At 48.8% G+C, this 27,042-nt stretch overlaps 1 protein-coding gene across 1 annotated transcript in view; it reads left to right on the forward strand.

The window, feature by feature from the left end:
* Positions 1-9,620: 9,620 nt before the first annotated feature.
* The window catches only part of WNT4 (Wnt family member 4), a 51,049-nt gene continuing 33,627 nt past the window's right edge, over positions 9,621-27,042 (forward strand). The window contains exon 1 of the mRNA XM_035118064.2: positions 9,621-9,917. Coding sequence (XP_034973955.1) covers positions 9,841-9,917 — 77 coding nt within the window. The 5' untranslated portion in view covers positions 9,621-9,840. The remainder of the gene's footprint in view (positions 9,918-27,042) is intronic.

Genomic DNA, 27,042 nt, shown 5'->3' on the forward strand with positions numbered 1-27,042 from the left:
GTAAACGGCAGCTGAGGTGCTGTCGAGAGGGAAGGTTCTATAGGTGTAGTACCAGTATAGCCACTGCTAGAGGGCGCTGGTTTGCAACCTGGTTCTTTTCCCAGCATGCACTTTTGGGTGAGTTGTGTGTTCTGTAACACGGAGGTTTGGGGGTTTTACGTGGCGTAGGTGTGACATCTGTCTTAGCAAACTTTACAAGATTAATCTCACGGTAGCATGGGACGTTGTGCGCAAATTTGAACGCTATCGGTCAAGCGGTTTCAGTGAAAAGTGGAAACACACCCACATGCCCTTTTTACATTTTTATATATATAGATGGCACTGCTGCTGCAAACCAACCTGTCAGAGGGAGATCGTGGCTACTCTAGAGTAACTCCGCCTGAGTCCAGTTTGTCTTCAAAGACGTTTATTGTGCTATTTATTTACAGTGTAGAGACAGCTTAAAACATGACCTCTCATCCCAAATCAGAATCCGGCAATGGCGTATGTCTGTTCCTACGCCAGCAAAGTAGTCTGGGCACCCCAAAACGCCGCCCCCTTGACCTGCGTTGCGGCGCTCTCCTTACTTCTAGCGCCGGAAGGAGTGATGCCCTTTCAGCTTCCTACCTAAGCGGTCAGTGCCCTGACTCTGCAACATCCCTGAGCATCTGCCTGCATCCCTCCGCCCCCGAGCTTTCCCATTGTTCCTCCCTCTGATTTCTCTCCTCCTCCGAGTCTCTCCCTCCCGTTCTGGCTGCTTCAGAACCACTGGTGCTCTCTGTACTTGGCGAGGTGGACGTCAGGATGATGGGGGCTGGCTCCCTGTAGGGAGTCACCCTTACACTACCCAATTCACATTTTCTGACACAAGAGAGCCAGTGCGGTGTAGGGCTTATAGAGAGTCAAATGAGGACCTAGGAGACCAGGGTTTGAATCACCACACAGCCAGGAAGCTCACTGGGTGTGTGGCCTTTGGGCCAGTTCCTGCCTCTCAGCCTAACCTACCTCATAGGGTTGTTGTGGGGATTAAATGAGGAAGGGGAGACCCACAGGTGCCTCCCTTGACCTCCTTGGAGGAGGAGGAAAACAGTAAAATAAATACTACAATGGCATGCCTCCACCTGTCGTTGGCTCTGGCGCCACCTACTGTTGGACCTCCCTGACCTCCAGTCCTAATGGGCACTGTTGCTTTTATAGCCAATGCAGCGATGCTCGTAGGCCACTTTCGCATTTGCGCTGGAACAGGAAACATCGTCTCCCCCTCCTCCTATTTATACAGCTTACCTCAGGAATAAACCAATTCCTCTTGTTAGAAACAATAAATCCCCGCAAACGTCCAGTGCACATCTGTAACCTCTAGAAAGGGCAACCTCCAACCATCTACCAGCTGTGCTGTCCTCTCCGAGTGGCCCAGGCCCAACTCGCCTCTCTGCCGGCCGCGGATGTGTTTGCGTCTGCCTGGGCCGCACTGACTGTTTACTGTATTCATAAACAAATTGCAGCTATAAAAGGCTCCAGAAATAGCCTGGGTCGAAGCAAAAAGGGGGTGAAGAGGAGCCGAGGGAGGAGGAAACAGAATCACTCTCGTCAGCTTTCTGGGCTCTCTCTCTCTCTCCCATGAGGGCCTCATCACAGGGCAGGGATGTACAAGGCTGTGCTGGCTGTTGCCACGTCTCAAGTTCGGCCCGACGTTTCAGAGTTCTGCAGCACAATCCTTTGCGCTTTGCACTGTGAGGTCCGTCTAGCTCAATTTTGCCTAAACTGGCTGGCAGCAGCTCCGCAGGAGTCTCTCCCAGCCCTACCTGGAGATGCCAGGGATTGAACCTGAGACCTTCCACATGCAAAGCAGGTGCTCTCCCCCTGAGCTATGGCTCCTCCCTTCAGGCTATTTGTCTATCTACCTCAGTACTGCCTGCTCTGACTGACAGCATCTCCTCAGGGTCTCAGGCAGGGAACCTCTCTTAGCTTTCCCTGAAGGTTCTGGAGATTGAACATGGGAACTTCTGCATGAAATGCAGTCCTGACCCAGAAACTCCAGCGGGTGCAGAATGCTCCTTACGGGGTCCCGGCCGCGGGATCACATTCATCCAGTGCTTTACCAGCTGCACTGGCTCCTGGTGGAGTACAGGATCAGGTTTAAGGTGCTGGTTTTGACCTTTAAAGCCCTATGCAGCTTGGGACCCTCGTACCTACGGAACCGCCTCTCCTGGTATGCCCCGCGGAGGACCTTAAGGTCCACAAACAACAATATCCTGGAGATCCCGAGCCATAAGGTGGCTAGATTGGCCTCAACTAGGGCCAGGGCCTTTTCAGTATTGGCCCCAACTTGGTGGAATGCTCTCTCACAGGAGACCAGGGCACTGCGGGATTTGTCATCTTTCCGCAGGGCCTGCAAGACAGAGCTGTTCCGCCTGACCTTTGGGTTGGATTCAGTCTGACCCCTGTGTTTTCCTCCCTCATGGTTTGGATTTATGGACAACTTAAAATGAGGCTGCATTTTAAATTTTAATATTGTATTTTATTCTGTATTTTAATTAATTGGGTTTGTTTTTCTTTTATGTCTTATTGTAATTTTATTGGTGTTAGCCTCCCTGAGCCCGGATTTGACTGGGGAGGGCGGGGTATAAATAAAAATTTATTATTATTATTATCATTATTATTATTATGTTTATGTTTATTAAGGAATAACTCACACTGATCTCATTGGAACTTGTGTCATTGAGCAGCCTTCTCCAAGCTGGTGCCCACCAGATGTTTAGCCTACAACTCCCATCAATGCTGACCATTGACCATGTTGGTGAGGGCTGAGGGGAGCTGTAGTCCAAATATCTGGAGGGCACCAGGTTGAGGAAGGGTGCCCTAGAAAGCCTGTATGGAGTTGCTGCTCAAGTCTTCTTCTCAAGGTCTCCAGAGGAAGAACTAAAATCTTAAGCGAGGAAGGCAGTCCAAAGTTAACTAAGGGAACAGACTATTCCCTACTTGGCTTGAGGGTGTTTGCTATTCGCTTCAAAGAGACGACACCATCAAACGGAAGGTTGTCCTCTGTAATCACATGGCCACCTTAGCAAACAGGTTTGGATTAATAATAATAAAAATAATAATCTTTCATTTCAAGAAGAAGAATATACTGTCATTTCAGGAAGAAATGCCAAGGCATCTCACATACAAAAGTGAACATCAAAATGACAAGAATAACAATTTTTTCAAAGAAGAATCTCCCAGTAATTAAAATACATAGTAAAACAACTGTGTTAAAACATGCGTAATTCAAATATAATGGATCGTATCCAACCAAGTCCATCCTGAAATTAATGGACCCAAGGTAGTCACAATCAAATAAGTTCAATGGGTCTACTCCGAGCTGGCGTTGGATACAACCTGCAATATGACAAGCCCATTAAAACAGCGTAATGAAACAATAAATCAAAACTGCTGATTCAAGTCTGGACATCGGGGAAACGCTTGTCTAAGCCATTGTGTCATCGGTAGCCGGCAGGATGCCAATATGGATGGGGCACCCCTTATTTCAGCAGGAAGAGCATTCTGCAACACCGGGGCCACTAGTGAAGAGGCCTACCTCCAGGTTACCACAAGGCAATAATAATCAGGCTGCAGCAAAGCTAAGCAGGTTCCATTTGCTGATCTAAAGCCCATATCTGGCAATGGAAGAAAACTGGTTCAGAGGTTACTAAGCATATCCCTTAGTGGAAATCACTGCCTGGGCTGCAGCATCTTGCCCCAGCTGTAGGCAATTTTTATTTTTATTTTTGCCCCACCCAACACATATACAGTGGTACCTTGGTTTATGAACAGCTTAATTTATGAACAACTTGGATTAAGAACGCTGCAAACCTGGAAGTAGGTGTATTGGTTCATGAGCTTTGCCTTGAAAGCAGAACATGTTGAGTGTGTTCCATTTGTAAATTGAGTCCCCCACTGCTATAGGAAAGCAAGCCTTGGTTTAAGAACGCTTTGGTTTAAGAACGGACTTCCAGAATGGATTAAGTTCGTAAACCAAGGTACCACTGTACAGTAAAAGCATAATAAAACACCAAACATTAAAAAATTCCAGATACAGGGCTGCCTTCAGATGTCTTTTAAAAGTTGTATAGTTACCTATCTCCTTGACATCTGATGGGAGGGGTGTTCCACAGGAAAGGGGCCACTACCTACAAGGCCCTCTGCCAGTCAATAAAAGGAATGTGGGCATCATGGAGATGAGAAATATCTTAAACACGATGCAGAACCTTTGCGACATCAAAAAGGAAGAAGTGGGTGTTATTTTCTCCAAGGTGAACAACTCAGAAGCCTTCACAACAAAGTTAGAGTGGTGATGAAAAGATAGATTGCAGTCTGATAACACTTGAAAACTGCTGACAGGGGAATAAGCCCTAGTGGGCACGCGCGCACACACACACATACACAACCTGAAAAGGGACCATGAGCAACAATCAGTGTAACTGCAATGCAGGAGGGAGAGATCTATTTTCGGGTCCAGCTTGCAGGTGTCCCACTGGGACAAGATGAGCCTTTGGCCTGATCGAGCTGGACACTTCTTATGTTAGAATCATAGAATCATAGAGTTGGAAGAGACCACAAGGGCCATCCAGTCCAACCACCTTCCAAGCAGGAAACACCATCAAAGCATTCCTGACAGATGGCTGTCAAGCCTCCTCTTAAAGACCTCCAAAGAAGGAGACTCCACCACACTCCTTGGCAGCAAATTCCACTGTTGAACAGCTCTTACTGTCAGGAAGTTCTTCCTAATGTTCAGGTGGAATCTTCTTTCTTGTACTGTAGCTTGAATCCATTGCTCCATGTCCGCTTCTCTGGAGCAGCAGAAAACAACCTTTCTCCCTCCTCTATATGGCATCCTTTAGTATATTTGAACATGGCTATCATATCACCCCTTAACTTTCTCTTCTCCAGGCTAAACATACCCAGCTCCCTAAGCCGTTCCTCGTAAGGCATCATTTCCAGGCCTTTGACCATTTTGGTTGCCCTCCTCTGGACACGTTCCAGCTTGTCAGTATCCTTCTTGAACTGTGGTACCCAGAACTGGACACAGTACTCCAGGTGAGGTCTGACCAGAGCAGAATACAGTGGTACTATTACTTCCCTAGATCTAGATGCTATACTCCTATTGATGCAGCCCAGAATTGCATTGGCTTTTTTAGCTGCTGCATCACACGGTTGACTCATGTCAAGTTTGTGGTCTACCAAGACTCCTAGATCCTTTTCACATGTACTGCTCTCAAGCCAGGTGTCACCCATCCTGTATTTGTGCCTTTCATTTTTATTTTATTTATTTTTTTGCCCAAGTGTAGTACTTTACATTTCACCCTGTTATATTCCGTTTTGGTTCAGAATTGTGTCGCAATGTCCAAAACAGGTTGGACATGAGAAACAACAGGAAGAAGCAAATAATAAGAAAAATGCCATCAGCATAAATGTGGCGCTTTGAACCCAGCCCGTTGTTGTTGTTTCAAGAGGACGAGACTGAGTAACTCTCTCCCCACCACAAAGGCTTGAGGATAAGCAGAGGTTGCTTCTGGTTTTAAATGTGGTAACCGGCTACACAGCACAGCATCCAACCCTAACTTGTGCTCACTTGAGTATTCCTTGCAACAACCCTTAAAGGTAGGTCAATACCAGTTTTGGTACTAATATACAATAACTCCTCTTTCAATTCACCCTCTTGCAATCTCCTGCCCACAGCTATATACATTGCTTCTCCTTGAATAATACATAAATAAAATAAAAAGATTCCTTCCAGTAGCACCTTGGAGACCAACAAAGTTTGTCATTGGTATGAGCTTTCGTGTGCATAAATAAATAGACTCTGATAACAGAGCCAAGGAGAATGGCAAAACAATAACATAATAAATGTTTCCGGATCCAGGCAACTTGCTTAATGAGTATTCGTCCTGATTTGTTTCTGGGGAGAATAGATGATCCCAGCATTTTCCATATTGCAAAGGAAGTGGCTCTGTTTCAAAAGAGCCCCCAATCAGCGTTGATAGCTTTGATTGAATTTGACTGGATGTGATTGAATCCCACTCAAACACAGCAAGAGTCTGGAAGCGCTCTCTGTGTTCAGTTCTGCATAGCACACCTCCCATTTCATGGGGACCAGGCATTATTTGACAAGGAACCCAAGGGTCATCAATGCAGGAATCACAGCTAAAGAATCCACCTCACACTGTGGCATCTTCCTTACAAGGCACAAGTTGGCGCTCAGCCTCCCTGTGTCCAGCCCCTTGGTACCTCTATGCCAGGCATCCCCAAAAACAGAAGATCCAGCAGGGAGGCAGGATGCAACCATAGAGCATGGTATGTAGAGCGTCATTCCTCTGCCACTCTAGGCAGATGTGCTTGATGGTTAGGATGCAGGCAGCTGGGAAGACTGAACCAGCAGAGATCAAGCTGAAGGTGACCTTAGATTCTGAAAACAGTTTAAATGGGGTAGGAGGACCATCCAGGTAGACCCACTTCTTCTCTTTAACATGGACTTGGGATACTTACCAGTTTCCAGGTCTAGTCATGTCAAAGCGTGATGGTCTGCCCCCACCCATTGCCATCAGTCGGAAGGGGGAAGACCGCCTTTCTTCAGAGGCCTTCAGAACCCTCTCCAGAAATAGCAAGAAGCTTTCCACACCTCCAGACCAGTGAGACCAGCCTTCCACTTCTCCAGAACAAGATGAGGAATCGTGAGTTGCTGCGGCAATGGCCGACTTAAATGTCAGCCTCTTTCCAGAAATGATGGTTGTGAGGGCCCAACTCTCTAACCTTGGGATGGGGGGTGGGAGATACTCAGGCCCAGCCCCAAAGGGGGATGGTGCTCAAGCCTTAAGTTATATGTGATCATGTCTCCCTCTAGTGGCTAGTCGAGCAGCTGCTAATAGCCTAAGACCTCAAAATCACCTCTGCGCTTCACTGATAGTCTCTTCCAAGACTTCCCTTGGAAATAGTAGTCCACTACATCCCAGCTAGCGAACATGGATTTCTTAGGGGTCAGTATGTAAAAGGCGCTGGGCTTCGACCAGAGAGCTAAGGGGGGAAATGTGGATGTGTGGATCACATGTGGATCACTCCAAAGCGAGTCATTGAAATTAACAGGAATAAGTTATCTAGGTCAATTAATTTCAATGGATCTACTCCAAATAGGACTGCTCTTGGATACAACCCACTGTCTCCTAATCTCACCCACTTTACAGGGTTGTTGTGAGGATGAAATGTGAGGACTCCACATATAACACAACTGCTGGCTTGTTGGAGGAAGAAGATTTTTTAAAGCCCAGGTGATAACAACAACAACAACAACAACAACAACAACAACAACAACAACAACAACAACATTGCTAGTTACGGGTAGGTAGCCGTGTTGGTCTGCCATAGTCAAAACAAAATAAAAAAATTCCTTCCATACCAATAACAATAATATTGCTGATTGGGAGGGGTGCCCATGTTTGGCCTTCCAGGGAGGAGGGGAGCAGCAAAAGCCACTACAAAAGCACACACACACTTTCCAAGGAAAACAGGGTTGGTAGGGTGGAAGACAGGGAGCCTGACAGTAGGTGGCGCCAGAGCCAATGGCTGTTTGAGCAGCCAGGCTCTTTTTATTGATTACACACAGAGAGAGAGAGAGAGACACTGATACTTTTGCTGCCTAGTAACAACATCACCAGGAAAAATATACAACATGCCCACATCACACCATCATTTCAAGGAAACCTCTTAGCGGGTACCTGCGCATTTCGGCCCATAACATTGTTTCTAAGAAAGAGCTACTTGAGATGATAATGGGCTCCCTCGGAAGGTGGTGGCCTCTTCTTCACTGGAAAGTTTTGAAGCAGACTTTGGTGAGGGATCTGTCGGGGATTCTTTAGCTGTGACCCCTGCATTGAAGGGGGTTGGACTAGATGGCTCTTAGGGTCCCTTCCAGCTCTACCATTCTATGGTTCTAAGTGGCCTATGGACTTTTGGAGGAGGGGGGAGGAGGAGGAGGAGGAGGAGGAGGAGGAGGAGGAGGAGCTTAGCATCTGGGGGACCTACCTAGGGAGACCAATGAAAGTCTTTATGGGTGCATTGTGTCCACAGGCACCATACTGATGATTCCAGTTGCAATGCTGAGCTAGATAGACAAATGTTCTCACTCAGCGCAAAGCAGCTTATATGGTACATCTTTTCTGATGATCCTTCTTCTACCAAAATAATACCGCAGGGGAGGGGAGCCTGTGGCCCTGCAGGTGTTGTCGGACTACAGCTCCCATCAGCCCCAGCCAGCATGGCCATGGACCAGGCAAGATGGCAGCTGGAGTCTGTCGGCATCCAGAGGTTCCCCATCCTATTACTAGTGCAAGCCCAAACTGAGGCATTTGGGGAAAGGCAACGGGCTTTAAAACAAGTATTGGAAGCTTCTCTCTCTCTCTCTCTCATGCTCTCCCTCTCTCTCTCTTTTTACCGATCTACTGCAGCTACTCTTTCTGGGCAAGGAGACAATGGAAGGAATGCGTGCCTTTTCTGCATGGATTTTTAAAAGTCTGAAAAGCAGAAAGAACCACCACTGTAGGACAGGTCAAGGCCTGCCCGTCGTTTCAGCCCATGCCAGTTTTCCTTGTTCTACCTTCGGCTATATACCCAGTTTAGCGGAATTCTGCTTGTTTTGCATAAATTGCTGGTTCTGCTAATCCAGGGGAAGGGGAGAGCTACAGCTGTCCCTGAACTCTCACCTGCTCAGCCCCACCCCTGTGCTGCTGAGGTTTCCCCTTGGAATAGGGCCTGCAGACTTTCAACCTTCTCTCTCTCTGGCCTTGAGGGCTGGAAACTTGACCTTTAAAAGGAAGGAGGGGGGTTGTGTGGGCAGAGCTCTACACCCAACACATTTTGCAGCCAAGAAGGTAGTACAGTACAGTTTATGTCCCAATCCCTTAAGAAACAGTTAGCATTTCATAAATGAGCTCACATAGCAAGCAGACCATTGCTCTTTAGCCATTCCCATAGCTCGCCCTGGCTAATCTTTTAAAGCTGTGTTCACTGCCAGAGCTGTCAGCTCTATATCATACCAAGCGAACAAAAGCAAGAACACTCTAATCATGCACAGAGTGCCCTATTTCTCAACCGCCACCCTTCCCCAAGCTAAGAAGTCCCCTGCATCTACATCCAGGAAGTTTGGACTTCCAAGGCAGAGAGATGGGAGAGGCTTCAGGAAAGCATGTCCCCTTTGAGAAAACACATGCGGTGAAAATTAAAGGAAGAGGGCTTCTCTGAGCTAGTGCAGAATGCTTAACGCATTTCCAGAATAACCCAGAAGAGCTCTAGTTGTAGAGAGAGAGAACGAGAAAGAAGAGAAATGTCCTTTGGAAATAGACATAATTCAGACTTGCTCCGGGAAGATCGCCTCCCCGGACGCGCGCTCTCTTACTCGGGAGTAGCCCGCGCGTGGGCTCCGCGCCGCTTTACTGCCGAGTAAGCCCCCTCGGGCCGCGGACGGCAGCAGGCGAGGCGGCTCCCGGGCGCCGCGCGCTCCGCCTCAGGGGTGTCCCGGTCCCGCCCCGAGAGCCGCCTCCTGGGGCCGCGCCCCGCCCGCCCGCCGCTCCATCCCGGGAGCTCCCGGCCGAGCTGACAGTCCGGCTCCGCAGCTGCCGCCGGCGCATCAGCCCCGGCTGCGCCCTGCTGCTCGAGCCGTCGGGTCGGAGCGCCGGCCGGCTGCGGCAGCAGCACCTGAGCCCGGGCGGCCGCGGGTCCGGCTGCGCTGCGGCCCGCTGCCGACGCCGCCGGCCCCACGCCGGCCCTGCCTCCAGCCGCCGCGGCTCCTCTGCCCCGCCGTCCGCGCTCGCCCGCCCGGCCGCGCCGTCCAGGATGAGCCCGCGCTACTTCCTGCGCTCGCTGCTGCTGCTGATTCTCGCCGCCTTCTCGGCCAACGCCAGCAACTGGCTGTGAGTGCGGGCGCCGCGACGGGGTGGGAGGGAAGGCGGAGGAGAAGCCGAGCCTGGCCCGCCGGCCGAGGAGAGCTAGGGGCCGCCGGGAGCTGCCGACGCCGCCCTCGCTTGCAGCAGGTGCCGGCAGCCGGAGCAAGCGCCAGCCTTGCCGAGCCAGCCAGTCTGCGGGCAGCGGCGGAGACGGAGCTGTCGAGGTTCCCTCTTCTTCCCTGGTCGTGTTGTCTGGCTTCACCCTGCTCGGGAAGGGGGATTGGGACCCCGAGCAGGTCCCATTTGCCTACCTCATCGGACCCTGCTGCGTGGACGGGGGTCTGTTTCTGGGAATTATCTGCCGCGCACTCCGTCCCTTCGATGAGCCAGGGCGGCGCGCTGCTCTGCTCTTAGCTGCAAACGCACGTTTTGTTTTAAAAAGTCGTCCTTCTGTAGGCAATAGTATTTCGGGACTCGAAGCAGCCTAGAGATCCAATCCTGGACCTCCACCGGGAGGCTGCGAGGGCGCCTTCTGCACGCGCTCAAGGGCAGTCTTGCTGTGATTGTTCCTCCCAATCGCTGTAACGTTCCCTATCCCAGCATCGGGGTTTTGGCCGTCAGAACCCCTTCAATAAAGCTCCAAGGAGTGTCAAGGCTGTAGGTCTCCCAGGCTAGAATCCTCTGCTTACTTTCCTGGGTGTAAGCCCCATTGAATTCAGTAGGACAGAAGAATTCCCACTGGGTTCAATGGGGTTTACTGTGCTGTGAGCACATTAGCCCCAGAATCTGATTTGTGTTATTTTGTTTAATTAATGGTCTTTGACTCCTGGAACATGGGCAGCAGACAGAGGGCCTGACTTGAAGAGCTGGTGTGATTTTTTTTAGGTTGGCCTACCTTGTGGGATCGTTGTGACATGAAATAACCTGATGTATGTTAGCCAGAGTGCCTTGGCGAATGCTCTTGTGAACAAAAATGAGAACTTATTGTAGAGCAGTTTTTGGAACAGAGGGTGTGGTTTCATGGGAAAATCTGACACACACACACACCCTGCAAAATTAAGTTAATATTTTTAGGCTTGATAAAACAGTGATTGCTCTGCAATCGCTCTCAGTGAACTTTTCAATCTCTAAAAGCAAAAAAAATCCACTGTAACTTTTTTTTTAAGTAAAAACGAGCAAGGACTTCTGCTTTTAAAGCCGATTCAGTTAAAAAGTTTCCCAAAATAAGGTTTTGTTTTGTTTTCACTTGGTTTAATAGTTGGGCACCAGGGCTGATAAGATTGTGAATTTGATGGCCACCTGTTGTACTTCCAACTTTGCTTAACCCAAACATGAATTCTGCTACCCACTCTGTCCTCTGGGTGTTTCTAAATGAGCTGTTCAGAGTGTGTTAACTCTTGTTCACTTTATTGTGGACAATGCCACTTTTTGTGGAAGGGGGAAGGACCTAGATGTGATTCCAAGCTTGCAGAAAATTGGGTGCAGGGGAGAAGAATAGCACACAGTTCCTGGGGTTTGTGTATACTGCAAGGGTTATGCTGTTTGGCCGCACAAATGTACATCTCTCAAGCTTTCGGAGTCTGTGCAGTTAGCTCCCCACTTAGCCTGTTAGCATTTTGCCGTCGAACACCCACGATGCTCAAGTTTTGCTAAAGTCGCTCCGCCCTGTCAATAGAAGCAAATCCCACTTGGAAGCCAGTGCTGATGTAACATTGAAGAATCCGGAGGTTCTGCGCAGCTTAATTCACAGGTCTGGGTTCCAGAAGGGTGCCTTGTTGTGCTTGCTCATCTGGCAAAATGTAGTCTAAGGAAAATGTTCTGCTGCCACTGTCAGAAGCAGTGTTGCCTAGGAGTCGCAGGTGAGGAGAGTGCTGTTGTGGTCGGCTCCTGCTTTCCGGCTTCCCGTTGGCATCTGGTTGGCTTCTGTGATAGCACATTGAGGGACTAGGTGAGCCACTAGCTTGTTCCAGCAGCAAAGCTCTTTTTATGTGCTTACGCATTCTGTAGTATTCAAGAGAAGCCAAGCAAGAAACTATGGCATCTGGGAGTTTGCAAGGGCAATGTCTAAGGGCCCTGTTGTATGTCCTTTGAGGGAGACCCCCTTTTGACTCTTTGAGTCAACCTAGCTCAGTCCATTGGCTTGAAGTTTTCTGTTCTTGGGCTGCTTGCAACAGCATTTGCTACCCCATCCAAAAGTCGCTGGACTCTTAGTGTGAGTCTTTGCAACAGATCTAAAGAGAGGGAGCTGTGAAAATTCTCCTATCTCCCAATGCCACTCTTTGCTAACCTCCTTGTGGCATTGCAGTAGATAACTGAAGAAAGGGATTGTCGCCTGTCACTACCAGTCTCTGGTGTTGTCCAGATGGAAGGGTTTCCCTACCTAGTTAAAAACTCTTGGCTACCTGTGACATTCAAAGCTACTTTAGTGATGATCTGATTTAAAGCTGTGGACAAGTCTGATTTGTTTGGGGGTTGGTGCCTGTTTTGAGGCAAGCCATTGCGGGACTTTAAACTGCACCGTAGGGCTATCTGTTTTGGAGGACTGTAGGAATGTGATGGTTCTGCACCCCATTCACCGCGTGCACACGGCTCAAATATTACAATTCAGCTTTTCGTTTAAAAAGCATCAGTCAAGTTTCTAGACCTCATGCTTTAAGAGTGGGTGGGCACAGAAGAAAGGTGAAATCCCAGAAGCCACAGAAATGGACAAGAGAGATTTATGGGGGGGGGCACCTTTTAAGGCTTCCGGTTTTCTCCCCGACATGGGCAGAGGCAGGGTGAATCTATTCGCAGTGAGAGAAATAGCATCAAAAATGTTTGGCTTGCATGCTTTATCCAGCTTGTGGTTTACCATGCATAATTAACCATAGATTGCTGATTTGGGTTGATGATTAACTTGAAGAATCCAAGATGGCAAATAACTTGGGTGGCTTTCAAAGACAAATGCGTGGAGGATAAAGCTATTGATGGCTCCTAGCCACAATGGGTAGGCTGTACCTCCACAGCCAGAGGCAGTATTCATCTGAATACCAGTTTCTGGGAATTGCAGGTGGGGTGAGTTGCTGTCCTGCTCAGGTGGGCCACTGGGAGATAGCCATTGGCCTGATCCAGCAGCCATGCTTGTTCTAAACTTGGCTGTAACCTACACAAGTGGAAGATATAATCTTTTCCTCTTTCTAAAGTTGTAAGTGGGACCTTGTTGCTTTTGCTTGTTTTTTGATTCTGGGGTATAATATACAGGACATAGAATGGTAGAGTTGGAAGGGACTATGAGGGTCATATGTAGTCCAACCCCATGCAATGCCCAATCTTTTGCCCAATGTGGGGCTCAAACCCATGACCCTGAGATTAAGAGTCTGATGCTCTAAAGGTGAGCTATCTCAGCTATGCAGTACAGAGCAGAAGAGCCCTCCTCCAACCCAGGAGAGGTATGTCTCACCATCTCTTTGCCAACTCTTAACATGCTTTTTAAAGCTTTAAATTATTTTAATTTGAACCTTTGTGGTGACATTTTTAGGCTGATGTGGGGTTGGGGGGGTGAATGCTGTGTATTTTATCTTACTGTATTTTGTCTTATTTATTTTCAAGACGCCTTATGTTTGATTTTCAGCGCAGGAAAAAAGATGGAGTAGAGATGTAAAAACCCCTTCATAATGGGAGCTGTTTTATGCAGAGTCAGACTGTTGGTCCATCTAGCCAGTGTTGTCGACACTGACTGGCAGAAGCTCTCTGGAGTTTCAGGCAGGGGACATCCCCAGCCCTACTTGAAGATGCCAGGAATTGAACTGGGACCTTCTGTATGCAAAGCAGGTGCTCTACCAGCCCTTCCCTTCAGACACTGAAACCTTGGAATCTGCCTTATCTTGAGTCAGATCCATTGGTCCATCTAGCCAGTGTTGTCTACACTGACTGGCAGCAGCTCTCCAGGGTTTCAGGCGGGGGACACCCCCAGCGCTACCTGGAGATGTTTGGGATTGGGCTGGGCATGCAAAGCAGATGCTCTACCACTGAGCCATGGCCCTTCCCCAAATAGTGATGGCTTCTTTGACTTGTAGATTTGTGACCAATTTAGGGTGGAGCTACACTTGTAAGAGATGCCTGGAGGCTGCTTTTTCTAAGAAAAAAAGAGGGGGTGAATCTAGAATGCAAAGGCACCATATGTGTGTGTTTAACCCTTTTCCCCACTTGCTGCCTGCTTCATGTCTTTTCCAAACTGCCCCCCCCCGATGCTCTTGCCTTCCTACAGAGCCCCATCCCACCCCTGAAAAAACCATGCCTTTGCCATCTTCGTGAAGGACTGTGTGTGAGCAATTCAGAGCAAACGCAGAAGAAGGGGGTGAGAAAGGGTTAAAACACCTCTTTCCCCACCACAGCTTCTCAACAAGCCATTTCATTGCAATACTTTTTGCACAAGGGGCCTTGGCTGAATTTCCGTGTGGTGCTAAATAAGGCACCTGCAGGAAGGTGGCTCTTTGTGCAACTGCTGCAAGTTTGCAAGTGCCATTTTTGCATTTGTTGCAGCAGGAGTTTTTTGGGTGCTGCGTGTTGCAACTAGTCCTAGATACCTCCTCCTTCCTCCCACAGCCCTAACCCCCTGCATCTGTTTTTTTCTTACCAACACCAACCCATGGCTTTTAAAGAAAACAATCCAATCTGCATTTGGTGTTGTTCCCCACATATTTTTTATTAATTTTCACATAAAGCATATTACATAGTCAAACATTTAATCTCATTACATTTGTTGTATTTACAATTTATCTTTTACATTTATCCATATCATTGTCTCCTAGTCTTAATTCTCGAATTAGAAATTCAACTTAACATTCATGCATTTGGTGGTGTTGTGCGCATGCCTGCTGCAAGGCTGCATGGGGGTGAAGTGCTGTGTTCTGTGCTGCATGTGTTGAAGCGCTGTGATTTCACACGACTCTGCCTGCCTACCTGTCTGTCAGCTTCCCTCTCCTCCTTAATCTCAGTATTACCCTTGCAGAACTCAGCAGGAGAAAAGGATGGGGACAAAACTAGAATGAATTTATTTTGCCTGCTGTTGGCTCTGGCGCCACCTACTGTTGGGCTCCCTCCTTTCCATCCTATCAGTCCCAACGTGCGCCAGCCAGGCGTGTTTACTGTGCATGTTTAATATGTGCATTCTGTGTGACACATGTGCTTTCTGAATGCATGGATTATTGGTTGCAAGCTAGAGCACTTCCCTCATGTTAGCCCCTTAGAGTCTCAAATAGCAGTGATCACACCTACATGGTTGAGAGCAAGGCATGAGAAGTCAAGTTCAAGGAGTCCTTTGGAGCTGAGCTACAAACAGCTTGAGTGGATATGTGTTTAGGTCTTGGGCTGGGATGGCAGTGGAGTTGTGCTGAAATTTTCTGAGCAGGGATTAACCAAGGTCCCCTATTTCTCCCCCATCACCCTTCCACAGTCACAACTGGTGTGATCTGTACAAGCACAGGGCTGTAGCTCAGCGATTAGAGCATCTGCTTTGCATGCAGAAGGTCCCAGGTTCGATCCCCGGCATCTCCTGCTAGGACTGGAACTCTTCCCCATGTGAAACTCTGGAAAACTGCTGGTGGCCAATGGAGAGAATATTGGGCCGTGGTCCAACTGGGTATAAGGCAGCTTCCTGTTCCCATGTATGGCCAAAGTCGGCATTCTCCATGGTAGCGCTCGTGGCAGGGATTTGACTCACTTTGGATGAACTGAATGCAACTTGCCTGGTGTATCAAAGCTGCTAGGAGGTGGAGGAATGAGCAGAGCATCTCCTATTCAGTAAAAAAAGATAAGGAAGAAGAACCAGAACCGTCCCGCTGAATGAGACCAAAGGCCTGTCTGTGCCAGTTTCTCAGCACATAGTTAAAGTTGCTCCCACAAAAGGTAACTATCCTCCTTAAAAGAGGATTTGACAAGTTCACAGAGGAGACGGCTATTACTAGCTATGAAGTCTACGGTCTTCCTCCACTGTCCGAGGCAGAACACATCTGTACTGAATTCTGTTGCATTAGGATCTGCTTGCAAGGAGGGGGGTTCCCCATAGGTATATGGCTGGCTCCTGTGAGAACTCTGGGCTATGGCAGGCCTCTGGCCTGATCCAGCTTGGCTCATCTTCTCTTCCCACAGTTGCCAACTAGATGCCTCTGGACAGTACATGAGTGCTCTGGCTCTCTCCTGCTGTTGCTCCCCAGCAAATGGTATTCAGAAACAGCTGAAGCTGCTGATGGTCTAGAATTTGTCTTATCTACTCTTAAAGCTGAGCTGGTAGCCGTATAGTCACTTTGCCATGAATCTGCTATTTCTAGAGGGGTAGCTGTGATAGTCTGTTGCAGGCAAAACATCAAGGAACCCTGTGACACTTAAAAAAGGTAAAGGTAAAGGACCCCTGACAGTTAAGTCCAGTCGCGAACGACTCTGGGGTTGCGGCACTCATCTCACATTACAGGCTGAGGGAGCTGGCGTTTGTCCACAGACAGACTTTCCGGGTCATGTGGCCAGCATGACAAAGCCGCTTCTGGCGAACCAGAGCAGCACACGGAAATGCCGTTTACCTTCCCGCCACAGCGGTACCTATTTATCTACTTGCACTTTGACATGCTTTCGAACTGCTAGATTGGCAGGAGCTGGAACCAAGCAACAGGAGCTCACTCCGTCGCAGGGATTTGAACTGCCTGCCTTCTGATCGGCAAGCCCTAGAGGCTCAGTGGTTTAGACCACAGCGCCACAGCACTAACAAATGTACAGGGGTGCCGACTTGAATAAAATATCGGGAGAGGTAGGTAAGCACATAATTGATCACAAGACATGGTGCATGCTCACCATTTGAATGGCAACGCCCATCAGCTTTGGGGGAGCCCAGCCCTCTCAAATATTGGGGGGGGGGGGTTTGAAGGGACCTCAGTCCCTAGGAGTTCGCTCCTAGGCAATGTATGTATTGTGGCAGAAGCTTTTGTGGACTTTAAGAAGTCCATGTTGTCAGGTGGATGAAGCGAAATCTCAGCTGGCAGCTGGAGGTAGGACAGGCCACAAAGAAAGGAGAGGAATGTAAGGAGGGAGATGATTGGCAATGAGATCCAGACAAGTACAGTTGGTGATAATTGGATTAGGCGATAGCTGAAAGGCAATGAGATGCAAAACCAACAAACAAAAAAGTACAGTTGGTGGTAATTGAGCTGGTGCTTAAATGTGTGTGAAATATGCACAGTTACCCTTTGCAGAAGCAAACCAGTGATGATTCACTCAGCACTGCTAAGGCTAAGATAATTGCGTTAAAGCCTTCAATGATACAGGGAAACATTATCTTTATTCAGACCCAAATGAATAGTGCTGAGCTTCTTGATGAGTTATATAATTCAGTAGTTTCATGCGAGAGTCTACCTTTCAAATTCTGCTGTCCAAATATGGCTCCTTTTGATCCCGAATTACATTGGAAGCTTCTGCCAGATTCTGAATACTGCCACTTTTATTTATATCAGATTGTGTGATTTCTTCCTGCCCCACCCCACCCCACCCCACCCCGCTCCCGCACCCACAAAGGGATTTGCCGGTTGGTGAATTCACTGACGTTGGGGGAAGGTTCTAAGGAAAGCCACCCTCTCAGTCTCATTTTTTTTGGTCTATAATATAGGTATAAAAATATTAACCTTGCCAAACAGGGTTGTCATTCAGGAATTTGTTAGATAATGTACGTGATTCACTTCTAATCTGATCTATAGGTACCGCCTTTATAAATGGGGCTGCCTTCTAATGAAAGGCAGCCTAAACTGTAGTAGCCACTCCAAGCTTACTTGGGAGTAAGTCCTATCGAGCACAGTGTTTACTTCTGAGGAAGCACCTACAGGTTCGAGCAATTAGTCAAGCAGAAATACAGCTGATAAGTGTTGGGTTGGGCCCAGCCTTGGTCAGTAGATGTGCCCATCGCCAACCTGGTGCCCAGCAGCCCCAGCCAGTGTGCTGAGTAAGCCCCACAGAACTGTGTGGGGCCCTGCACCACAAACCATATAGATCACATTGTGATCATTTTATCTGCCCTGGGACTGTGGAATCAGAGAGTCGGGGGGTGCCCCAGAGGCCATCTAGCCCAACCCCCCTGCCAGTGCAGGAAATCCACAGCTACAGCATCTGCTGGGTGGTCAGCCACTGTCTGCTTTGAAACCTTGCTCACCTGCTTCAGGGCATATTCCAGGTTCCCTCTATGTGAAGGGGTGGGGGGGTGCCTGTCTGTGGCCTCTCTGCCACCTTCCAGATGTCTAAGGGAGAGGACTTTTAATTATTTGTTTTTCACTTGAAGGGCTGCAGTCCCTTCGGGGCAACCTTCTTGGGGGGTGGGGGGCAGATGCAAATGTGGACAGAGCAATCAATGCAAATGTGACCTTTGTGCAATAAGCTAGTTTCTCCACACACTGACACACCCCTCTCTATGCACCATTAAGGCCAGTGAGAGATGTTATCAGAGCTGAGGGGCACATTCCAGCCAGGCAAAAGCACTCTGGGAGGAGATGAAGAACAACTAGTGAGGGGTGTGGCCTGGAGAGAGTCCTCAGGGACAAGTAGAGAGGCCTGGAGGGCCGCATTTAACTTCTGGACTGAGGTTCTCCACCCCTGTTTTAATGTTCGAGACTTTGAGATCTCTGCCCCCCCCCCAAACCGAAAAAAAAACCTTTTTAAACATTAATTCTGTGCAACTTCTGTACAGGACAACCACAGCTTGGGTCCAGCAGGATGTAAATACCATTTTACTGCTCACCACTGTATTCTGGGATCCCAACGATTTCTCCTTCCCTCCCTTATTTTTATTTTATTGTTTTAAATGGACCTGGGCTGCTTTGGGGAAGGCAGCTTTTAGGCCCCTCCAGACATCCTTTTCATCACGCAGTCACGAGAACTAGCAATGACGGTATCAGGGCGGTTATAGACGATCCTGCTGTCAATACTGTTTTTGCACCTGCGAGAGGTTTGCGGGGCAGATGCGTGGCTTCATTTTCCAGCGCGTGTGTGTGTGCCCTGCTGAGATCCTGTCCCTTTTCATGCCATAAAACTTTCCGGTTCATTTGATTTTTGTTTTTGGCCCGCTTTTGTTGTGCTGTGATAGTGCAAGACGGCACGGGGGCAGAGGTAGCAATGGAGAGCAATTAACAAAGGGAAAGGATGTGTGGACAGTCCATCGTGAATCCCTTAGTAATGCATTATTGTTGCATCAATGGTGTGCAAAGTCAAAGCAATGATTTTAATGGCTCAGGACCGCAAAACCCAAAGGACCACCTCTCCCCATATAAACTGTCCTGCACTCTGTGTTCATCCTCTGAGGCCCTTCTTCGTGCGCCTTCTCCGCGTAAGGTCCATAGGGTAGCAACACGAGAACAAGCCTTTTCGGTAATGGCTCCCGATTTGTGGAGTGCTCTTCCCGGGGAGGTTCACCGGCAGCCTTCATTTAATATTTTTAGGTGCCAGGCAAGGGCGTACCCACCACGGGGCAAGTTAGGGCAGCTGCCCTACTCTAGAAGCAGGGCTGGTGGGCAGAGGCGGAGCACAGCCCGGCAGAGCGCGAGTTCGCCATTCCCACCGCGCCGCGCCGCACCCTCCCTCCAGCTCCCCGGCACGCCCTCAGGCAAGGCCAAGCGCGGCGGGGAACCAGGGAGCGTGGCACGGTGGGCGGGAACGCCGAACTCGCACTCCGCTGGGCTGGGCTCCGCCTCCACCCACCAGCCCTGCTTCTAGGGAGGGGCACAGCCCGGCGGAGCGCGAGTTCGCCGTTCCTGCCCGCCGCGCTGCGCCCTCCCTCCAGCTCCCCGTCGCGCCCTCTGGCAAGGCCAAGCATGGCGGGGAACCAGAGAGCGCGGCGCGGCGGGCGGGAACGCTGAACTCGCGCTCTGCTGGGCTGGGCTCCGCCTCCGCCCACCAGCCCTGCTTCTAGGGAGGGGCACAGCCCGGCGGAGCACGAGTTCGCCGTTCCCGCCCACTTTGTGGCCCCTCCCCTTCCGTGCCTTGGCCCCTCCCCTTGCCCCCCCCCTAGTTTTGATCCTGGGTACGCCCATGGTGCCAGGCAAAAACATTTCCTCTTCAACAAGGCCTTTAGCAAGCAGATGATAGATGCATGGATAGATAGATGGATGGATGGATAGATAGATAGATAGAGTGCTTTAACTGGGGAGATGCAGGGGTATGTATACCCCTAAACATTTTGTGAATCTTTGTACTTTTGTCCATTTACTGTATTTATTTTTCCCAATTTGAACTATAAAATGGTGATTTTTCTTAAGTCAAAATGGGAGTACCCCTAAACACTTTTTGGGGAAAAGGCACTGGATAGATAGATAGATAGATAGATAGATAGATAGATAGATAGATTTTATTATTTGTACCCTGCCTATCTGACTGGTTTGCCCCAGCCACTCTGGGCAACTTCTAACACATATAAAAACATATTAAAGCATTACACATTAAAAGGCTTCCCTGTCTGTTGGAAGGGGAGGTTTAGCTGTTGTGCCTTTAGTTATTTACTTGTTTTTATCCTGTATTCTTTTATTCCGTGAGCTGCCCTGAGATCTTATGATGTGGGAGGGCAGTACCTAAAGCTAATAAATAAGTAAATAAAATTAAATGAATAAAGCAGGACAAACTATTGGCTCGTATCCTACGAACCCTCATTGAAGGTGTCTCCGGGGCTGGCTTTTGGAGGCGAGGATGGCCTCTTAGTCTGGGCTTCCCGGCACAGCTGTCCTTTTGATGTGGTTCTGACGGTGACCCTCAACTGGGAGTCCCCGAAATATGTGTGTGTGTGTGAGAGAGAGAGACTCGCCAGGCGCAGTTCTTTGAGCTTGTCCTTCAGAAGAGGTGGGAATGGAGTGGGGGGTGGACCTTGCTTATTTATCAGCATCCAGAGTTCCTGCCGAGCCTGTTCCTTTTAAATCCAGCTGGCCGCGTGGGGGCTACAGCTGTGTGTGGAGGGAGCTGAGCGGTGCTTGCTGCTTGCCAGGAAGAGGCAAGATAGGAGCTTGCTCCATGGAGATGGCACATCTGCTGCGACACCTCCAGGACCCCTTCCCGAAATCCCGGGGAACCACTGCCAGGAAGCGCAGACAGTACCGAGCTTAGAACTGATTCAGTGGAAGACAGCCTCCGAGATCCCTGAGAAGGGCTATAAGAATGGATTGGCATCCCTACATATTTACAGCAGGCTGTGGATGAGATGGCAGGGCTGCGGCAAGCGGGAGGTTTGTGCAGCTTTTGGAGAAGGGTCATAGCTCCAGGGTAGAACATCTTCCTTGGAATGCAGAATCATAGGAAGAGGGACCCCGAGGCTCATCTAGTCCAACCCGCTGCAATGCAAGAATCTTTTGTCCAACCTGGGACTCAAACCCACAGCCCTGAGATTAAAAGTCTCGTGCTTTACCGACTGAGCTAGAAGGAAGGTCCCAGGGTTTGGTGGCTGACCTCTCCGGGCATCTCTGAGACCCTGGAGAAGCACCGCCGGTCAGAGCAGACAATACTGAGCTAGGCAGCCCAATAGTCTGACTCGGTATAAGAAAGCTTCACATGAATACTAGTGACTGGGAATCGCAAGTGGAGAGAGGGTGCTGTTGCTTGTGAGCTTCCCATAGGCCTCTGGTTGGCCAATGAAATAGGAGGAATTTGGAATAGAATCCAGATCTAGCAGGGCTCTTCTTGTTCTCTTACTTTAACTGCACCGGACTCCTGTAAAATGATGATGATGATGATTTTACTTTTACCACACCCATCTGCTGGGTTGCCCCGGTAGTAGTGATGGTGGCAAAATTGGATGGCCTTAAAAGGAGATCATGCAAAGTCATGGAGGATAGGGCTATCACCAGCCAGTCATTTTCAAAAACCGAATTCCACTTGCTGGGAGTTGAAAGTGGTCAGAGTTTCAGTTGTCCTTGAGACCTCCTTGCAGGGAGTTCCATAGTTACACTTCATGAAGGACCTGTCTGGAATTGTCCAACATTCAGCTTCATTGGAGAGCCACAAGTTCTAGTGTTGCCTGTATGGAAGAAGGAACTTTTCTCTATCCACTTTCTCCATGCCACATGTAATTTTATAAACTTCTATCCACCGCCTCTTTGAAGCACAGAATTGCAAAGCTGGAAGGGACTCTGAGGATCATCTAGTCCGGGGTTTCCCAAACTTGCTGTCTCCAGCTGTTTTAGGACTACAGTTCTGCTGCTGCTACCTTGGGATGATGGGAGTTGTAGTCCGGAAACAGCTGGAGACCCAAGTTTGGGAAACCCAGATCTAGTCCAAGGAATATGCAGCTGTCCTATATGAGGATTAAACCTTCAACCTTGGCATTATCGGCACCATGCTCTTACTCCACCTTTCTCCAAATTAAAAAGTCACAAAAGCTGCAACCTTTCTTCTTGATGGGGGTGTCCCTCCCCACCCCCTTGGTCCTCTTGCTTGCCCTTTTCCGAACATTTTCCAACTCTACAATATCCTTTTTGATAGGATTCCCAGAGGCACCTGATTGGTCTTTCTGAGAACAGGGTGCTGGAATAGATGGGCCTTTGGTCTGATCCAGCAGCCTAGGTATTCTTTACCTTTTTATCCTTGGAATGAAGATATATAAGCAGGGTGTGTGTGTGTGTGTGTGTGTGTGTGTGTGTTGCCAACTGGGTGGGATGCGATTAAATGGACTGCCTTCTCCTTGCCATTAGACTTCCACTGCCTAACCTGGAGATAAACTCTAGCCTCAGGGCAAAGGGAGATTGGGGGGGGGGACCACATACCATAAGCATTACTGGAGATGAGCGTGAAACTGTTGCGACTCGTTCTGGGTGCGAGCTGGAGGAAAATGCGCCAGAGGGCTTCTGTCTCTCGCTCCTGAGTGTGGCAGATCTGTGTCAGCAGGTAGCGACGGAGGGTGTTAAGCCTGCCTTGGGTTTTTCTTCCCGTGGCCTGCTGTCTGCACTCCAGGGATGGGCATTTCTGTCTGTTAAATTTTTCTCATTTCTTCCCCACCCCCAACCCCACCTTAAGCCGAGTTTTCCACATCAGTTTGCAATTGAAAAACAAGGCCTCATGAAAATTTGTCAGCATTAGAGTACGAATTTCTCCTAACGTGCATTTTGGGGTGAGCAATTTTGCCTAATATACAGTGGAACCTTGGTTCTTGAACTTAATCCATTCTGAAAGTCCATTCGACTCCCGGAACCGTTTGAAAACCAAGGTGCGGCTTCCAATTGCCTGCAGGAGCTTCCTGCACTGAAGCGGAAGCCGTGTCGGATGTTCAGCTTCTGAAAAACATTCGAAAACCAGACCACTTACTTTGGGGGTTTTGGCGTTCGGGAGCCGATTTGTTCGTCAACTAAGCCGTTTGAGAACCAAGGTTCCACTGTACTCATGTTTGCAAAGAAATCCCACCCTAATAGAGAATGCATTTTTGGTATGTCCTTTTCAGGAAGATATTCTTACATTGCTAGGGGTTAGACTAGATGATCCCTAGGGTACCTTCCAGCCCTACACTTCTAATATTCTATTATGTGTGCCTTTGTGCACACTTTACACTGTTACATGCATATATATATATATAATAGGGTACTCATTGCTGGGCTGGAGAATTGCCTTGCAAAATTCGGAGAAGCAGGAATTTCAAAGGATGGCTATGTTTCAGAAAGTGCAAATAGGTTTGTCTTGAAATAGAACAGAATGAGATTTCCTCTGAATGGCCTCCTTGGAAAGGAGGCACCTCTGTCTGAAACTAAATGGCACACCCTTTAATACCGAAAAGGAACCCTCTCTCATTTTAGCAGGAAGCCTCTTGCTCTGTTCTTCCACGTGGTATTAAGGCATAGCTGTCAAGTTTTCCCTTTTCTCGCGAGGAAGCCTATTCAGCATAAGGGAATTTCCCCTAAAAAAAGGGAGAACTTGACAGCTATGTTAAGGTGCTAGTCCCTGTGAGGCACTCCTGACGGGCCTCCCTTCAACTTTGCTAGGAATGGTTAATCTAAAAATGAGCTGAAATTCAGACCTGTCTCCTCCAAGCTGGCAGGCACCTTGACCGCTCAATGGCAGCTGGTACCCATTGGGGCTGGTGCGGCAGAGGGCAAGGAGGCCAACAGTAGGTGGCGCCAAAGTTGGGGGACAGACAACTAATTCTGGTTTTGTCCCCACCCTCCTCTCTTGATTGACACAGAGACTCTCCAATCCAGTCCCTGGAACTTGTTTCCCAATGTCCTACCTCCCTATAGTCCTTTCACCTTGAGAGGCAAAGGGATGGAAACATCGGACCTTTCTGGTCAAGTAGGGGTCTTGAAGGCTGCAAGATGAGGAGACCACAGGTGGCAGATTTTATTACATTTTGGGCTTATTGGATGGAGAGCTTTTCCCCCACCCACCCTTCCAATCCACATCTAGGAGGACTCGAGAGACTGCCAGAGGGCCAGCGAACATAGAGTTAGACGACTTTCAGGAGATATCAAATGCTTGGACGGCTTCCGTGCTGGAATGAATCTGGTCTTGCAGCATTTTTTCCCCTCTCTCTTCCCCCACTTTTGCTTCACTGCTGTCCCATTCTGAGCTGCGATAGGCCTGTGTGGGTCACCTGGGGTCCCCCCAACGGCGGGGTGGGGCCTGCGCTTGGCCCAGATCCTGCCTGCTGCATGCCCAGGTGTGTGTGGCATTTTCTGTTGCTTTAGCATGGCGGGGAGGTGTTTGCTGTCTCCTCGGGCAGCTTGGTGGAGTCTTCCTTTTTCAGAAAACTTGCCGGATTAGTGGTTAAGCTCGGGGAGCGTTTCACAAGACAAGAGGGTGTTTCTTTGGTTTTTCTTTCTCTACTACCCCCCCCCCCGCCTTCCCGCTCCCCATGTCCCACAAGCCCTTTAAATAATAATAAAAAAGTAAAAATAAAGCCTGTAGTGACTCGCACTCTGCAGCATTTCGGAGAAATCAAATATAGAAGGGAACGTTCTGTCAGATTCTCGGTGCCAATGGCACGTTATGCGCAGCCGTGCGTTTCGTTTTTCCTCAGTGCTAGAGACATAAGAAGAGGCCTGCTGGATCAGGCCAGTGGATCCTGTTCTTCCAGATGTCCCTGGGAAGTCCATCAGCAGCAGGCCCTAAGTCCATCAGGAGTCTGCCCACCAGCGATTGCCAGCAACTGGTCACCAGAGGCATAATACCTCTGAAAGCGGAGGTAGTATTTGGCCATCATGGCTAATAGCCACTGCAAGCCTTTGTCTCCATGAATTCCATAGAAATCATAGAATTGTAGGGTCGGAGGGGACTCCAGAGGTCATCTAGCCCAACCCCCTACAACACTATCTCAGCTAAAACATCCATGACTACCCAATCTTTGCTTTGAAAGGAGTCCATTTCACTGTCAAGCAGGTCTTAGTGCCATAAAGTTGTTCCTGATGTTTAGTAGGAATAATAATAATAATAATAATAATAATAATAATAATAATAATTTATTTGTACCCCGCCCATCTGACTCTGTTGCCCCAGTCACTCTGGGCAGCTTCCAGAACATACAAAAACATAACAAAGCATTAAACCTTAAAAAGCTTTCCTAAGTAATACCCTGTTTCTCATATTTTAAGACATACCCATAAAATAAGCCATAGCAGGATTTTTAAGCATTCAAGGAATATAAGACATACCCCGAAAATAAGACATAGTGATAGGCGCAGCAGCAATGCCGGCCGCGGCAGGAGGAGAAGGAAAAAAATAAGACATCCCTTGAAAATAAGCCATAGTGTGTTTTTTTGAGGAAAAAATAAATATAAGACATGTCTTATAATATGAGAAACACGGTAATAATCTCCTTTCCTGTAACTGGAATCCATTGATTCGGGCCTGACCCTCCGAAGCAGGAGAAAACAAGCTTCCTCCATCCCACATGTGGCAGCCCATTAGATATTTGAAGATGGCTGTGGGTTAAACCACAGAGCCTAGGGCTTGCTGATCAGAAGATCGGCGGTTCAAATCCCCGCGACGGGGCAAGCTCCCATTGCTCGGTCCCAGCTCCTGCCAACCTAGCAATTCGAAAGCACGTCAAAGTGCAAGTAGATAAATAGGTACCGCTACAGCGGGAAGGTAAACGGTGTTTCCGTGCGCTGCTCTGGTTCGCCAGAAGCGGCTTAGTCATGCTGGCCACATGACCCGAAAGCTGTACGCCGGCACCCTCGGCCAGTAAAGCGAGATGAGCGCCGCAACCCCCAGAGTCGTCCGCGACCGGACTTAACTGTCAGGGGTCCCTTTACCTTTATTTGTCAAATCCCCTTTTAAAGCCATCAAAGGAGATCATAGTTAATAGCGTAAGAAGAGGTTGACTACGGGATCAGGCCAATGGCCCATCTAGTGCAGTATCCTGTTCCCACAGTGGCCAACCAGGCGCCTTTAGGAAGCCTACAATGCAGGACCTGAGCACTACAGCACACTCCTCTCCTGAAGTTTCCAGCAACTGGTATTCAGAAGGATACTGCCTCTGACAGGAATGGTATAGCATCGCCATCTTAGTTCATAGCCATGGCTATAGCCTTCTCCTCCATGAATTTATCTAATTCTCTTTTAAACTCTTGTTGCCGCTTTTGCTGCCTCTTGTGGCAGTGAGTTCCGTAGTTCAGTTCTCAGGGAGAATGGGAAGGACCTAGAGGCGGCCCATGCATAGTTAGTGCCTGGAGGGCAGACTCGGCAGACACGCCAGCCACACTGTCCCAGTCTTCCTCAGTGTGGGAAGGTATGTTGCATTTCTATTTTAACGGTAGCAATTGTTTCTAAATTGCACACCTAACATCAGGACATGCACATGTTGTGCAAATCTCTTTCCTTGGGAGGGAGGGGGCAATGCATAAGCGGCTACCTTGATTACTATCAACCAGAGTCATTTTGGACTCAGATGTCCATAGAGGCGCAGGTCAATTCTGTGTCCAGGGCAGCTGTCTATCAGCTCCATCTGGCCAGCCAGATGGGTGGGTATAAATAAAATAATAATAATAATAATAATAATAATAATAATACTGTCTGGAGGGTGCCTGCCTTCAAGCAAGCCAGTCTCTCTGCCCGCCCTCTGCTTCCCATTTGCAACAGGGCGAGAACAAAACTGGTCCGCCTTACAAAGTCGTCGTTGGAACTGGAGCAAGAAAACAGACACGAAGTGCTGCAAGCTTTTGAAACTTCTATTCAGAATGCT

Source organism: Zootoca vivipara, chromosome 6 (assembly GCF_963506605.1).
Source record: "Zootoca vivipara chromosome 6, rZooViv1.1, whole genome shotgun sequence".
Classification (NCBI taxonomy): domain Eukaryota; kingdom Metazoa; phylum Chordata; class Lepidosauria; order Squamata; family Lacertidae; genus Zootoca; species Zootoca vivipara.